Source organism: Squalius cephalus (assembly GCF_949319135.1).
Source record: "Squalius cephalus genome assembly, chromosome: 18".
NCBI classification, from domain to species: domain Eukaryota; kingdom Metazoa; phylum Chordata; class Actinopteri; order Cypriniformes; family Leuciscidae; genus Squalius; species Squalius cephalus.
In genome coordinates, this window is record NC_137139.1 from 18,806,326 (window position 1) to 18,822,393 (window position 16,068).

General features: G+C 37.6%; 2 protein-coding genes across 2 annotated transcripts; one reads left to right on the forward strand and one right to left on the reverse strand.

Moving 5' to 3' along the window:
* Nucleotides 1-3,102: 3,102 nt before the first annotated feature.
* tnnc1b (troponin C type 1b (slow)) lies at nt 3,103-5,158 on the forward strand. Its single transcript, XM_079849688.1, has 6 exons — nt 3,103-3,455; nt 4,083-4,113; nt 4,229-4,375; nt 4,466-4,580; nt 4,689-4,825; nt 4,938-5,158. Exons 1-6 carry the CDS (start codon nt 3,432-3,434, stop codon nt 4,967-4,969), a joined length of 486 nt encoding a protein of 161 aa, XP_079705814.1. The 5' UTR covers nt 3,103-3,431; the 3' UTR covers nt 4,970-5,158.
* Nucleotides 5,159-5,481: 323 nt separating this feature from the next.
* Nucleotides 5,482-15,827, reverse strand: tktb (transketolase b). The gene is made up of 14 exons (XM_079849687.1): nt 15,313-15,827; nt 12,939-13,056; nt 12,735-12,848; nt 11,460-11,557; nt 10,533-10,724; nt 9,133-9,260; nt 8,820-9,016; nt 8,523-8,687; nt 7,582-7,738; nt 7,351-7,481; nt 7,154-7,237; nt 6,851-6,947; nt 6,251-6,370; nt 5,482-6,161 (listed from the first exon to the last, which is right to left on the reverse strand). Exons 1-14 carry the CDS (start codon nt 15,414-15,416, stop codon nt 5,989-5,991), a joined length of 1,878 nt encoding a protein of 625 aa, XP_079705813.1. The 5' UTR covers nt 15,417-15,827; the 3' UTR covers nt 5,482-5,988.
* Between the last annotated feature and the right edge of the window lie 241 nt (nt 15,828-16,068).

A 16,068-nucleotide genomic window follows, 5' to 3' on the forward strand; every position in this document is an offset into this window, starting at 1 on the left:
AAAATCGAAACATTGAGAAAATCGTCTTTAAAGTTGTCCATTTATGTTTGCAATATTGCTATATTCACTCACAAAAATAAATGTTTATAAATTTATGGTAGGACATTTACAAAATATAAAACATGATCTTTATTTAATATCCTAATGATTTTTTGGAATAAAAGAAAAATCGATAATTTTGACCCATACAATGTATTGTTGGCAATTGCCACAAATACCCTGTGCGACTTGTGACTGGTTTTGTGATCCAGGGTCACTAATGATTTGCTGCTCAAGAAACATTTCGGATTATTATCAATGTTCATTTTTTTTTGGAAACTGTGATACATTTTATATGTCAGGATTATTTGATGAATATAAAGTTCAAAAGAACAGCATTTATTTGAAATAGAATCTTTCGGAACATTATAGCCTGCGCCTGAATGTGACACTGAATGTGTCCTTGATTAATAAAGTATTAATTACTTTAAAAAACTATTGACTCCAAATGTTACCTGTATACAATACTTTTATGAAATAATTTATATCTATAACATTATTATTTGTTATAAAGAAATTCTAAGTCAAGTTAAATTAAATGGTGCACTTGTGTTTGTGAAGTGATTTTTTTACTATAAAAGTGAGTTTATAAAATGTTTATGTTCAGGAAAATTCTGTGAAATTTGTATAAAATCTGGTTTAAATAAAAAATGTTGTATAAAATGTATTGTTCATTGATCTCTTTAAATAGATTTTTAACTATATAAGGTTTTCGTGTCATTTGGAGCGACCACTTATCATGTGGTGCGACCAATAAAAGCTATCACTGTATTAAATTTAAAATAAAATATCTTATTTCTGTGGCTGAAATATGAATCACTGATACAGTATGCTTTAGTAAATTATATTTTTTAAACATTTCTATCAGTTTTATGCGATTTACAGGAAAAATAAGTCTGTTAACTGCATTTTAGAAGGCGACTGAAATTGCAGAACAAAAATATGAGATCATTATATACAAAAACTCAAAAGAAATTCAAATACTCTGTTTTTAAACACTTTAATTACTGAGAACATGTAAAAAAAAAATACATTTATGTTAAGGAAATTAATTAATTTTAAGATAAATCACGGTCGCCCCACATGACATTTTTTAAGCCTATGGACAATTCATCTAGATGAAAAAACACTAAAATCACTTAATTTTAATTTTTTATTTGAATTTATATGTACACAACATTCTTAATGATTGAACAATTGCAATATATATTGTTAATTTTCGTATTTTAAAATTGGCCTGTTGAAAATCCTTATACGTCATTGACCCATATACACTAAAATTATAGACTATTTATTTATTTTTATTTAATACATTTTCATAGTCACTGAGTATGCATGTTGCTTTCAAAGCAACTTTTTAAAGTAACTTGGAAGAAATCTGTCACAAAAATGTGTATTTTTCTAAAATTCTCCCAATACAACCAAGTTCCCTGAATCTCTGCTTCTTTAAGTACCGTTTTAAATGGATGACCCTGTAATACTGTCCAAACAAACAGTGACTAAGAGTCTGTAATTTTACGCTATCTGGCAAAACCACTTTGCCAGACTGCTGCTCCTCGTACAAATGTCTGTCCATAGTGAGTCACTAGTGTGTGTTCTGCTGACCCGTCCAACCCCATTGTCCTCACTGTCCCACACACACCTTCTGAACCAGCTCAGTGTCTCAGCTGCAACATGTTCTCAGGAAGAGGTGGCTGAGGTCGGTGTATGCTGGCCGTGGAGAAAACTGCAGGGCAAAGAAAGAGAGAAATCCAACAGCAAGATGATCATCAGCTAGAATTCCCAAGTGAAAGCAAGAAGAGCTTCCCCTAACACAGCAAAAGTTTGTAAACTGTGATGGCTAAATGAACCCAGATTACACTATTTGTGAATGAATTGTATGTGCACGTACTTTGTAATCTCCTACTCTGAGAGTCTTTTAAGGGAAGGTTCATGGCTAGTTGGTGGTTCTTTATTTAGGCCAGAGGAATCCAGAATAGCATAGCGTATCATTGTGATGTCATCTCCGGAGCCATTAATCTATGCTTGATGCGTTCATGCTGCTTGCCTCGTGGCCTAATATGACACTGATGCTGTCTCATTTTGACATCAAATATTGACTGATTTGTAAAGAAAGAAGAGAAAGAAAAGAAACAGAAGGACTGAAGTAACAATTCACAAAATAAGTTCATATGTTTTTAAGAAGCTCAGGCACAAGACGTGACTTGAGTACTGGGTTCCCTTCTCTGGACTTAATTATAGAAATAAAGGTGGACTTGTGGTGGAGGGATGCCACAGTGACGCAGCTGTTTATAGATCACTAACCTTAGGACTTGAATAATTAGATGTTTCCCTTAATCTTTCATTCAGAATTGCATTTAAAATGGTTACTTCAGTCAAAAACATATTCCTTTTACTTATAATGGGCAAGAGAAAAATAATTTACAAAATCAACAATCATTTTGTATATACTGTACATACGGTCCAAAAGTCTGAAACCTCTAGTTAAAGTGCTTCTTTTTTGTATTTAAAAAAACAAAAATTATCACTGCAAATTACATTAGACACTAGAATCTGAGTGATTTAAAAACTGAAATTCATGAACTACACAAGTTTGTGTAAAATCTGAGGATCATGTTCTCCAGCATGATTTGAGGTGATCTGAAGCGCAACTGAAGCTTCGGTGGAAGCAAGAACATCTGACCAACTGACCGTACAAAGAGCAACACGATCCATGTCTCAAATGCACTAAATTAGTGACCTGATTTTTAAAATATTTCTATAACTTTTTGGTTATCCAAGTCTCATATGTGGTTCTTTGGCCAATGAAAAACTTTGGAAGGGCAATATTAATGTTCAGCTCTTTAAAGGATCCGCACCTTTAACAAACCCAAACATTAGTGAAGATTTAATAATAAGAAGTGCTATTGGCCTCTTTGATTAAAGTCATTTCCGTGCATGCATAGGACCAGTGCCTGCCACAAGAATGGAGTCGTGATGCTTCTCAACAATGATTGGCAAATGCAGGTGACCGGTGGATAAGTTTAGAACTTGATATGGGGTTGTTGCGCAGGCTGCCAGGGAGAACAATGCCAAGGACTTATTGTCATAACTGGAGTTCTCCTGCCTGTTGTCTCTGACATTCCTCCTCTATTTATAGCCCATACCATCCCTAACCCCTTTCTGCCTCGCTCCCTTTCCTTTTCGACCCGTCCCTAGCTCTCTCAGATAGGGAAGGGGAGTGACAAAAGGCTTTGTCTTTTCTGAGCCATCCATTCCAGCCATAAAGGCCAAGGCAGGTGGCCCCGGCACTCTTCGTCCTGTGTCTGCCGTGAAGAGAGGTATCAGTGCTGGATTACCTGTGAGGAGTTTACAGACAATTTCACAAAGAAAACCCCAAACCCAGGACAGCCATGGATGATGTATATAAAGCAGCGGTAAGTTAGGAATGCAATCATTTTCAGCATTTCATTACACAAATGAGAGTGTAATGAAGAGTCCCATATGTTTTTTTTTGTAGGAAAGCATCAGCTAAATGATAAATTAATAATTGTTAATTTGACAGTTAACCTGTCCTTGAACATTTCCTTCCTCTGTAAATGACATATTTCAGTATTATAACTAATCATCTGTCAGAGAAATCAATCAGTGCACTATCGCCTAGTTAGCACTCAAGGTTAAATCAATAAATGAAAATGGGACAGCGGGACATTTGGTGCCTTTTTAAGGGTATATAGCCTAATGGCACAGAACGCACAATCAAAATGAATTTGTTCAATAAATGAACACAACGAAACAATTGGAAAGTTTAGATTTGGCATTTCCCACAATAGCTGGTGAAATAGCAAATGGTCATAGGCACTGAGGCTTAAGCATTTAACAATGAGGCAGATGGTGTCTGGTGTCTAAGAACCATTAAACGAGTGACAGCTGTCATTCCTGTAAAGAATAGACATTGGTCAGTCTTTGACGAATACCATGCATAGTATATAGTCTTACAACATATTTTATTTTTAGTTAAGTCAATTGGAGCAAAGTTTTGAGCTCTCTCTTACACCTAATAGGTGGAGAACTTGACAGAAGAGCAGAAAAATGGTGAGTTTCTCTTTCTAATCTGTCAGCTTGAACATATCACTGCATGCATTGTGATCAAACACAAGAGTGTTGTTGATGTGTGACTTTTGCGCTGCTATCTGACTGTACCTGGCAGAGTTTCGCGCTGCGTTCGACATCTTCGTGCAGGGCGCTGAGGATGGCTGCATCAGCACTAAGGAGTTGGGGAAGGTGATGAGGATGCTGGGCCAGAACCCAAGTCAAGAAGAGCTGCAGGAAATGGTAGATGAAGTAGATGAGGATGGTATGTCGGATATTTGATTAAGATATCATTCATGTGTTGTTGATGGTATGAATTGGGATTTCATTGTTGAGTGGTCTCTGTGCTTTGCAGGAAGCGGGACAGTGGACTTCGATGAGTTCTTGGTGATGATGGTGCGCTGTATGAAAGAGGAGAGCAAAGGAAAAACAGAAGAGGAGCTGGCTGAGGTCTTCCGCATGTTTGATAAGTATGATCTGCATTTTATCCCAAAGAATACAGTGTATTACTGTACATCATATTAGCATCTAAAAGCAGTTGTTATAATAAATACATGTTTTATCGTTGTCTCTTTGAGGAATGGAGATGGTTACATTGATTTAGACGAGCTGAAGAACATGCTGGAGTCGACAGGTGAGGCCATCACTGAGGACGACATCGAGGAACTCATGAAGGACGGAGACAAGAACAACGACGGCAAGATCGATTACGACGGTAAACATGCAGAGCAAAACATTCAACACTCAAAACATGGTACATTTATGAATATTTACTCGGCAAAACGACACATTTTGACAACTGACATGCTTACTTTTAATACCAACAGAGTTCTTGGACTTCATGAAGGGTGTCGAGTAAAAATCTCGCTTGACGGATTCAAAAGTCATTCCCTGACCCAAACCAGTCTCTCTGACGTCACCACACGTACACCCAAGTCGGAAGCACGGAAAATGATCTGCATTTCATATATTTCTGAAATAAGTCAATGGCTTCATGTACCGCTGCCCATATTTGTGTTCCAGTAAAAAACATTTTCTGTACAAGGTCGCACGTTTTGTTCATGTACATTATTTCTTGCACAAATATACTTTTTGAAACTAACCATCAAACCAAAAACCAATGAAAACAGATACTGGAATTTGTGAATAAACTAACTTGGAAAATACATCTATACCAAGAAGCAAATAAGCAGGTTAGTTGGGCAGTCAAATTTATTAACACATTACATCAAATTCTGTGAAAACTACAGGTTCAAACAAGCAACAGTGAGGATGTCTCATTAACATGATACATTTCATCAAGTCACCAAAACCAAACCATTCGTGTACCAACTTTCCAAAACTGGGTTGTTTTGTTTCCAAAACCAGTAGTTTATGCAACAGCAGTAAAAGGTAACTTTATTACTCCCTGAAAGCACCTTCAAGCACCAAATTCAAATTTGAGTTTTCAGGATACTGGCTTGTAATAATTACAGGAAGCAAACATAGTTAAAAGCTAGAAATGACAAATTATGAAATGACAATGTGAAAGGGTCTTTTTTTTCCCCCTCAAATAATGTTCAGCTGGAAATGGAATGCACTCTGATTTAATCCAAGGATGCACTGATAAACTTACAAACCTTTAAAAACCACAAATAATGCAGTATTAAAGATTTCAAGGCGGCAAACCTGATAATGACAAAATGAAAGCATTTCAGAGCTATGGGTGACACTCATGAGTATAGTGCACAAGTTAGAGATTTTCCACACACTATAAGAGTTAGGTATATCTGCAAGCCATGAGCTTCTGGAATGATACGGAAGGTGAGCTTGTCTCTAGGGTCTGGGTTAAGAATGGAGAAAGAGGAAGGGTGTAGTTCAGGGATGGTTCAGAGAGTTTCAGTTGGCGAAAGTACGCTTGACTGCAGCAACGATACATTTGGCACTGATGCCAAACATGTCCAGAAGCTCCTGCGGTTTGCCGCTCTGGGGAACACGGCTCACGGCCAGCCGGTGCACCACAATGCCAGGCTCTTCACCTACTGCAGACAGGACAGCCTCGCCCAGACCACCTACAATGAAAGCAAAGGAGCCAACATAAAATACCTCACAGCATTTGAAGAAACTAAGTTGGGGTGTCAATTTAAAATAAGCAGCTCACCCTCTTTGTAGTGGTCCTCTACAGTTATCACCCTTCCTCCTGTGGCACGAGCACTTGCCACAATAGTAGAGGCATCCAGGGGCTTAATGGTGAATGGATCGATAATCCGAATGTTCACACCTGGCAAATAGAGAATATATTTATCAGTTGTTGTTTTTTTGTCAGCAGCATGGCTATCTTCATGGCGAGAACAACAAGTCATCCAATTAACAACAAAAAACATTTAATATTAAAACAAAAATTCTATAATACATTACAGTGATACTTCATATACAGCAGTTTTAAACCCACCTCTGAATAAAAATGTCTATTTACTATTTACGAGTTAAATACTGGTCTAAAGGTCAGAAGGTGGAACTGGATCTCAACCAGAATATTTCAGATTCTCAGAGTTTTCACATTTAAGACATTTGAGCTCAACAGCTTTGAAATGAGAAAAAGCAAGCAATGTGCTTTACTAATATAAAATATATAACATAACATTATACAAGCCAACTAAACGTACATCACAAAGTTGAGTTTTAATTCTATAAAATGAATCTGAAGTACAGTTAATGACTGATGTAATATCCTACTATGGCCAGTAGGCGCTGTACAAACCTTCTTTGGCTAGTTGCTCATATGCTGTCAGAGCCTCATGCAGTGTTACACCAGCTCCAATAACAGTCACCTGATCTTTGTCGGACTGCCGCACCACCTACAGGACCGAAAGAGAACTGTTAGTAAAACCACCAGACAGTTTTTAGCTGCCCAACAGGAGGGCCTCATTTGCTCACTGCATTACTCAGATCACACTGAACTGACATGTTTTTAGCATGGCTGATAACTTTAGCCTTCCTTGCTGTAGTATGAAACTACAAAAATTAATTAAAAGTGTGCTCTGGTCCAATGTTTTATTCTCACTTTGGCTTTTCCAATTTCAAATTTCTCTCCAGCATCATAGAGGACTGCAGTGTCAGGTCGACTGGTGCGGATGAAACAGATACCCTGAAATCAGAAAATAGCATGAACACTGAGCCAAAGAACAACAGATTAACTTTCTGGTGCCAAAATAATAAATGACTGTACTTAGACCATTTAGTGTAAACCACAAACCACACCTTTGTATTGGCTGCAAGTTCCACGGCTCTCTCGGTAGATACTCCATCACTAGGGTAAAACACTGTGCATGTTGGAACGGCACGGAACATTGCGAGATCCTCCAGTGCCATCTGCGAAGGGCCATCCTCACCTGGACAAAATTTAAAGTTAAGAAACATTTCCATAAAAAAAAAGAAAAGATGTCCAAATAAATGTCAAGAACACATGTACTTCACATCACAATGCCTTACCAATGGAAACGCCACAGTGAGAGCCGACCAGGTTGACGTTAGACTGGGAGATCGCTGCCATACGGATGTGGTCATAGGCACGAGCAAAGAAGGCGGCAAAAGTGCTGGCGAATGAAACCGTGCGATCACGAGTGGCACAACCAATAGCCACACTCACCTGGATAGCAGCATAATTAAATACATAACATGTCCATTTCATTTATCTAATAATATTATGTATTAAATATTACACTTTATAAACATAAAATAATTGTACTACTGTTCAAAGGTTTGGGGTCAGTAAGATTTTTTTTCTTTTATTGTTTGTCTCTTATGTTAACCAAGACTGAATTTATTTGGTCAGATATACAGTAAAAACTGTAATAGAGAAAGATTATAATTTAAAATGCCTTTTATTTTTAAATAGATTTTAGGAAATCGTGATGCATATTTTTTGCAGGATTCTTTGAATATAAAAGGTATACATTAAACAATATTCAAAAAAAATATCTTACTGACTCCAAACTGTAGTGTATATTTTCTGTTATTTAGAAATGCATTATAAACCGTTAATAAATCACTAAATACAACAAACTATTGCTGAAATTTATTTTTAATACAAATATTTTCTAGATTTGACTCTAAATGACTACATGTTTATGCAGGAAGGAATTCTTTCTCACTGTGGGAAATCATATCCTATTTAGTAAGCACTTGACATTGATAAATTAGTCAGAAAGTGAATAGCAAAAGATAACATTTCAACAGGGTGAGGTCAGGTATTTACAACGCACTGTATGAATAGTGCACCACACCTTCAGCTTATCACAAAGCACTCCAGAAACAGTTTACAAACCTATTCATCTGTGACATACACACTGCCAGGCAATATACTTTTGCTTTGCCAGCATGACTTGTGAATTATTAGTGTATAAAGGGGGAAGAAAAATCCAGTTACACACCATGTTCTGCTCTGCAATGAAGCACTCAATGTAGCGATCAGGATGGGCCTTCTTAAAGATATCAGAGAAGGTTGAGTTCTTGGTGTCACCATCCAAGGCCACCACACGAGGGCTGGCATCCCCCATTCTCTTCAGGGCGACACCATAAGCCTTCCTAGTGGAGACCTGAGTGGGCAAACAAAAGCAGTTTTATAAAGCCTTCTTTTGAGCAACTCCAGAAGACGTGAAGCATTTGTTCAAAGAAATGAATCAGTCAAAACTCCAACAGCTATGAAGTATAATGTCTCGTTTCATCACCTTGTCTCCGATCTTGTATTCTGGAGCGGTGAGCAGGTGGATGGGGGTGAGGTCAGCTGGAGCAGCATCATCATTGGGCAGTTGAGGGTGGATGGGCTTATTGGGGGACTGGATCTGACTCAGGAGGTGATTAATCAGCTCATCCGCACGGTCTTTAGGCATAGGTTTCCCATGCCAGTTTTCCTGATCCTCAATGTCTAAACAAAAGAACAGGTCAGAAAGTCAGCATGAGGACTATTATACTAAGAGACATTATTAATGCTGATCATCATGATGTGCTGCAGGTCTTGCAGTACAGGATATAGTTATTCACCTTTGAGACCTTTGCCTTTAAATGTTTTGGCTACAATGGCAGTGGGCTTCCCTTTTATTTGTTTGGCATGCCACATTGCCTTGCACAGCTCCTCCACATCATGGCCATCCACCACATAAGTGTTGAAGCTGAAGAAACAAATTGGTTACATGTCTCAAACAAAATACGGGCAAGGAAAGTGGTTGTGTTCCAAATGAATACTAGCTTATAGCCCAGTAGGCAGTATAGAGTATATAAATCATTTATAAAAAAAAAAAAAAAAAAGTTAAACCATATGCAATTTGTAGTAGGGCTGAACAATTGAGTAAAATTAATTAATTAAAAAAAAAGTAAAAAAATTGGGGGTTTTATCTGGTTAAAAAAAACAACTTAAATTTTTATAGTTCCAAGTTCGAAAGGCTGCATAATTCAGCAAAACAAAATAATAATAAAAATAATAATGCCATTATTTGAACTGTAATTAAAGACTTTTAATTAGACTCATACTTTCATAAAGTTTTTTATTAAAAAAGGTTTGTTTTAATAAACCATAAGTTGAACCAAATAAGCTTATCTGTTTTCATTCAAGGATCATTGTAGCTGATGATTATAATAATGATTGTTTAATACCGTATACCATGAAACCGTGATATTTTCTGAGACACTTATCATACCATGAAAATCTCATACCGTTACAACCCTAATCAGTACTAAGGGGCCCAAAGTGTGCCAAGAAAATATCCCTACACTATTACACCAACAGCAGCCTGAAATGTTGATGCAAGTCAGGACAGGTCCATGCTTTCATGTTGTTTATTCCCCTAAATGTCGCAGCAGAAATAGAGACTCCAATCTCCCATTGTCCAACTTTGCTGAACCTGTGCTAATTGTAGCCTCAGTTACTCTGCTTCAAGGTTTGTCGTGTTGTGCGTTCAGAGATGCTCTTCTGCAGACCTGAGTTGTAATGAGTGATCATTTGAGTTACTGTTGCCTTTCTATCAGCTCAAACCAGTCTGGCCTTCTTTTCTGACCTCTGGCATCAACAAGGCATTTTCGCCCACAGAACTGCTGCCCACTGGATATTTTCTGTTATTCAGACCATTCTCTGTAAACCCTAGAGACGGTTGTGCGTGAAAATCCCAGCAGATCAGCAGTTTCTGAAATTCTCCGACCAGCCCGTCTGGCACCAACAACCATGCCACTTCAAAGTCACTTAAATCACCTTTCATTCTGATGCTCAGTTTGAACATCAGCAGATCGTCTTGACCATGTCTACATACCTAAATGCATTAAGTTGCAGCTATGTGATTGGCTGATTAGATATTTGCATTGAGCAGTTGAACAGATGTACCTAATAAAGTGGCCAGTGAGTGTATTTACCATAGCAAGAGACAAAACCCAGCAGTATCTGGAAGACCTACCCGAAGGCCTCGCAGCGGTCCTTGTAGGTGTTCATGTTGTGCTGCAGTGGTGCTGCTTCACTCTGGCCCAGACGGTTCACATCAAGGATGGCCACTAGATTGTCAAGCTTGTAATAGGAGGCAAAAGCCATGGCTTCCCACACAGACCCTTCTGAACACTCACCATCTCCCATCAGGCAGAACACACGGTAGCTAATGAGACAGTGAGATAAGACAGACACGTCCAGTTACAGCACCATCAAATGATCAGCAGAAACTGGAGTTTTCCTCTATAAGCCCTATTTGGATGGGACTAGTTTTCTAAATGACATTTGAGTTACATTTCTCATCACTCGACGTCTGTGACTTTGTGTACTGAATTCGGACAGGACTAACGTTTCCCTGTTTATAACAGAGGAGGGAATGTGTGTATCATACTGAAATTAAATTAAAGCATGCTTTATATTCGCAAGATTGGTGTGCAAACGGTAGGCTCAGGTAGATCAGAAAACACATGAGGAGAAACGTTAGGATAATACAACATCAGCAAATCACAGACATCAGTATTTGGGCGGGATTAGATTTCTCAGAGGAACAGAGTTAGCTGAAAACAGGTCATTTGCTCTGGAATTTTTACTGATGTTGTTTGAGAAAAACAGACATGGCTGATTTGGATGGGAATAAAAACACAAAACACACCTGTGAAACAAATTCTCCAACATCCTCCGGGGAAACTAGTCTCGTCCGAATACAGCATTTAACACCATTATTAAATTATTACTATGATCTGAGAGCAAAATCTTGTTTGGGCTTGATCATTGGAGCATGAGATTTTTTTTATTTGGTGTACACCAAATTACTCGTGTAGTACTCATTGTACTCATTAAATGAGGGAATCAAATAATGTGAATCAAAACAAGATGGCATGCTCAGGGAGAACAAGCATACCTAGATTTATCAAAGTACTTTCCGGTGTAGGCCATACCGCAGGCAGCACCCAATCCCTGGCCAAGAGAACCCGTCGCCACATCCACAAACGCTAGTTTCTGAAATTAACAGAGAAGTGAGGTTATTTTCATGGTAATTGGTTAAGTGAAAGACTTATGTCACTACTTAAACCAAGTCAGCATGATTTATATATTAAAAAAAAAGAGAAAAGAAATGTATACCTTAATTCATCTACCCTTATACACGTTAAATTAAGAGACAGCAAAGGCATTATAATGTTTCAAAATATTCCTATTTCAAGTAAATGGTGTTTTTCCTGATCTTTCTATTCCTCATAGAATACTTAAAGAATGTATTACAGTTTTCCCAAAAATATTAAGCATCGCAACAGTTTTAAAATTGAAAATAATGAATGATTCTTAAGCACTAAATCAGCATATCAGAATGATTTCTGAAGGATCATGTGACACTGAAGACTGGAGTAATGATGCTGAAAATTCAGCTTTGAAATCAGAGGAATAAATTACTTGGGCTGGGTATTGACAAATTACACGATTCGTTTTGATTCACAAGTTTCTGATTCAATTCTGATTTCGATTTAGTGGCATATGCATCTGGTACAGTACATGGAAAATATTCTCAAAGGAAAAAAAAAAAACTCAAAAAATACTACACAGGGAAGTTGGAACATTTCTATAATATTAAAGGTTAAATTAACTTTTGTATAGGCTACTTACATTTAAATTACACAAAAGGTACAAATAATAATCACAACAATTATAACTGATGTTATAATAAAAACTAAATTTATAATTACATTTCTACTCTTTTTTTTTTTAAATCTAAACATTTAAATGATGGCTGTCAAAAACATGACATTTATTCAAACATGCATTAAATATTGAAGAACTGTCACGATCTGTCACACCATATTTAAGAGCGAAAAAGCGGTATGTATTGTTTGAATTTCATAATTAAATTGAAAGAATTTGAAAGCTGAGACTTTGTTTCATATCAAAAGTAACAAAGCTTATCACAATTTATTGGACGGGAGGCACGCTACAAAGTTTTGCTCAATCAACAACTGAAAACGGCAAAGACTAAAAGATCAATTCTTGCAATTCAAGAATCAATGTTGGTTAATCAAAATGAGAATCAATAAAAATTGAGACATTTTGGTAAGAATAAGAGACTTTTCAAAAAGCATAAAAAAACCCGAAGCAATCCCAAACTTTTGAAAGGTGTATATGTGGTGATAAGAGTAGTATTACTCACAGGAGTGGGGTGACCCTCCAAGTCAGAGTCGACCTTACGCAGGTTTAGCAGGTCAGACTCGTTGATGAATCCAGCCTCTGCCCAGGCAGCATACAGAATGGGAGCAGCATGGCCCTGAAAACAGTAACGTGAGGAGTGGAATACATTTAATCTCCAAGTAAAAAGTGCAATGAAGCTCATAACCAACACAGAATGACATCCCACCTTGGACAAGATGAAGCGGTCATTGCAGGCGTTACGAGGATCGTCAGCTTTGTAGCGCATGGTGTGGAAGAACAGCACTGACATGAGCTCTGCAGCGCTGCAGCATGAGGTGGGATGTCTGTGAGAGGGAACACACATCAGTATCAATCCATCCATCAACTATTAACCATCAGCTCAAACATGCTGGATGTTAAAGACCAATCAGACGTGCAGGTTATCTTTCACTTCAAAAACTAGAACATGATTGCAATTGGTACTAAAGGGCAAAAGCTGCTACTGTCTTCATTGGGTTGAGGTGTAGTAATAGACCTTATCTGAATCAATGACTTCAGCTACTGCCAAAACAGGCACATACATACATATATATACATATATATATATATATAAAACAATCAGTAGGGCTTTAGCCTCAATTCAAATAAAGGGACTTCACTGCAATAGGTTAAAGAAAAGACTCGAGCCACTACACATATCTTGCTTAATTTTTGATGTATAAAGTAATAAACATCAACATTCATTCCAAACCTGTAAATTTTAAACTTGAAAGCCATTCATTGTAAAATCGCATAGAAAAGAGCGACTTGTACAATATTCTAAACTTCTCCTTTGTATTCCATGAGGGCTGTAAGAGTAATTTTTGTAAGAGGGCTGAAACTTAACTTTTTTAATGGGACCAGTTCCTTTAAGTGAGCGTGAGACTCACAGAACAGTTAAATTAAATTGCATCACTGGTTACGGTCAAACACAGTTAAAAACACAGATGACCAAGTTTGTACTTCAATTAATAAGGGTGCAGTACAACTGTTAGTTTGTTTGTTCCCAAAGTGACTTAAATTGACAAGAACTTTAAATTCAGAGTTTAGAAAGCACTCATGCAATTCAGTGATCACAAATCTGCCTGTTGAAAAACCTGTTATTTTATTGTGAGTCAAAATACATGCAGTCTTATGTTATTGTTCAATATATTTCTTAATTTTTCACCAAACATAACACCATGAATTACCATTTTTGTCCTACAGTGTGACTCATTTAAGCTGAAATAAAAAACAACAATGGAAAAGGTGTTAAACAAATGTCCATTGATCAGATACAATAAGGGATTAGATTTCAAAAGATGCAGACAAAGTCTGAGTCATGATTAGCACTTCCTTGATACCGTGGTTAAACCACTACATGTTTACTAATGATTATAACTATACTTGAGAGGAGGAAAGAAATGGACATACACTCAAACAGAAATGAGAAGGAACAGAATAAGAGGAAGTGTCACAGCAGTAAAACAAATAGTATCAGGTAAAAGTTTCAACACTCAGGGAAGTTCCTAGACAAGATTTACAATGAATGAAAGATTGTTGCATGCCAACAAGGGTGTATGCAGTGTATTGTAGCAAATTCACCCTCTGATACATGGTCTACGAGAAAAAAAAAAAAAAACCTTTCCCTTTTTTGATATAATGAAAGCATCTAATAATAAGGCAGCATTTCTATCCTCTATATGTTTAAAAACTCCCCTTTTCGATATCAGTTCATGTTGTGAAATTACCATCTGTGGCAATAAATTGGTCCGACTCAAAAAAAGAGAGCGAGAGAGAACTGCAGAGATTAGGCAACCCCAAAGCAAATCTTTCCTTTTATGCAACCTCCATTTGAACTCCCCTTATCACCACATACGTAAAGCTATGGTAAGATGAAAATCAAACCAGAAGCATGCTTTATTCATGGAGGCTAACAGCACTTTAACCCACAGTACAACGGATACCACGAGTTCTGCACGCCTCCACGTGACAACCTGTAGGGAAAACGTGCACCCACGAGCTGGCAGTAATTAATTAGTTAAGGGGAGTCCGAGTTATTTCCGCAGACCGGTTCTTACGAACAGTTCGTTTCAAAGAACCGGTTCAAAAAAAAAGATTCGACTCAAAAGAATTCGTTTTCGAATTGGACTGGACATCGCTTAAGTGCGTGGTATATATGACAAGCACAGTGGATAATTTAGAATTTACAAACATTGACACTATAATCCCAACTGCAGTCCCACATACCCGTGCTAATAATAGGGGCGATGAGAGCTAAGCCAATTTCACTGGTCATTGCTTGGAAGCCACGATGGGGTAAAAAGCTGTAATACTACTCGCGTAGTATTAGTGCAATGCTAATTACTTATTTATATTAACTAAAAAGGTCGAATGATTCAAAACCAAGTAGCAACAGCACTGTGTCCGGCCCCCCTCGCCAAGTTCACGTGTTGTGCAGGAGCGTCAAGTGAACATTTGCACGACTAATGAGATAAATAAGCGAACTCAGTTGCAAACCCGTCGTTTACCATCCTAGAAAGACATTAAGAATGAATTTTGATAAGTTCAGAATTTCTTACCCGGAGTTTGAGGCGCATGTTTCCTTGATGGAGAGAATCCTGAGCTTGTTCGCGATGTCTTTCAGGCCCTGCAGAGTTTTCTCGTCGGGTTTGTGATAGCTCATGTTTCAACTATGTGGGGAAATTAGACGGAATAAACGAGACTGCTGTAACTCAAATAAACTCTTCTGAGTCTACGTTAATCTGTAATTGCTGAGATAAACGCAGTAAGCACCAGAGCCGAGCGCGCTGTGGGAGTGGACGCGGGGAACGCGGTGCGCTGTAGCTTTTAAGAGACGCGTTACGTCAGCTGTCAACTCATCCGCCGAGGCCAGCCATTGGACGAAACGCTTTTCGCAACAGAGGAGAGTTTGCCAAATCAGGATGCCAGAGACCGCAGACAACCAGAGGTCTGTTTGGTTAAATTTCACATAAAATTCGGGTGTGAGAGAATTGACTTCCGTTTTTTTTTTTTTTTTTTAAGTAAAATTTTTGTTTGCAAACACTGTTGAATGATTAAATGTTGCGCTTGTTGTAAAATCACTGAAGGAGTAGCTGATCTAATCAATGATTCGTCGAGTCATGATGACAGAATTGAGTAAAGGAGTTTAACCCTATAAAGCCTGGTGTCTCATATTAGATAAAGCAAGGGCCTTTATATATGTGTGAGTGTGTGTATATATATTATATATATATACACACACACACATACATATACACTACTGTTACCACACCTCAAAACACTGTTCAGATGATGTATTTCAAAACGTTTGTGAG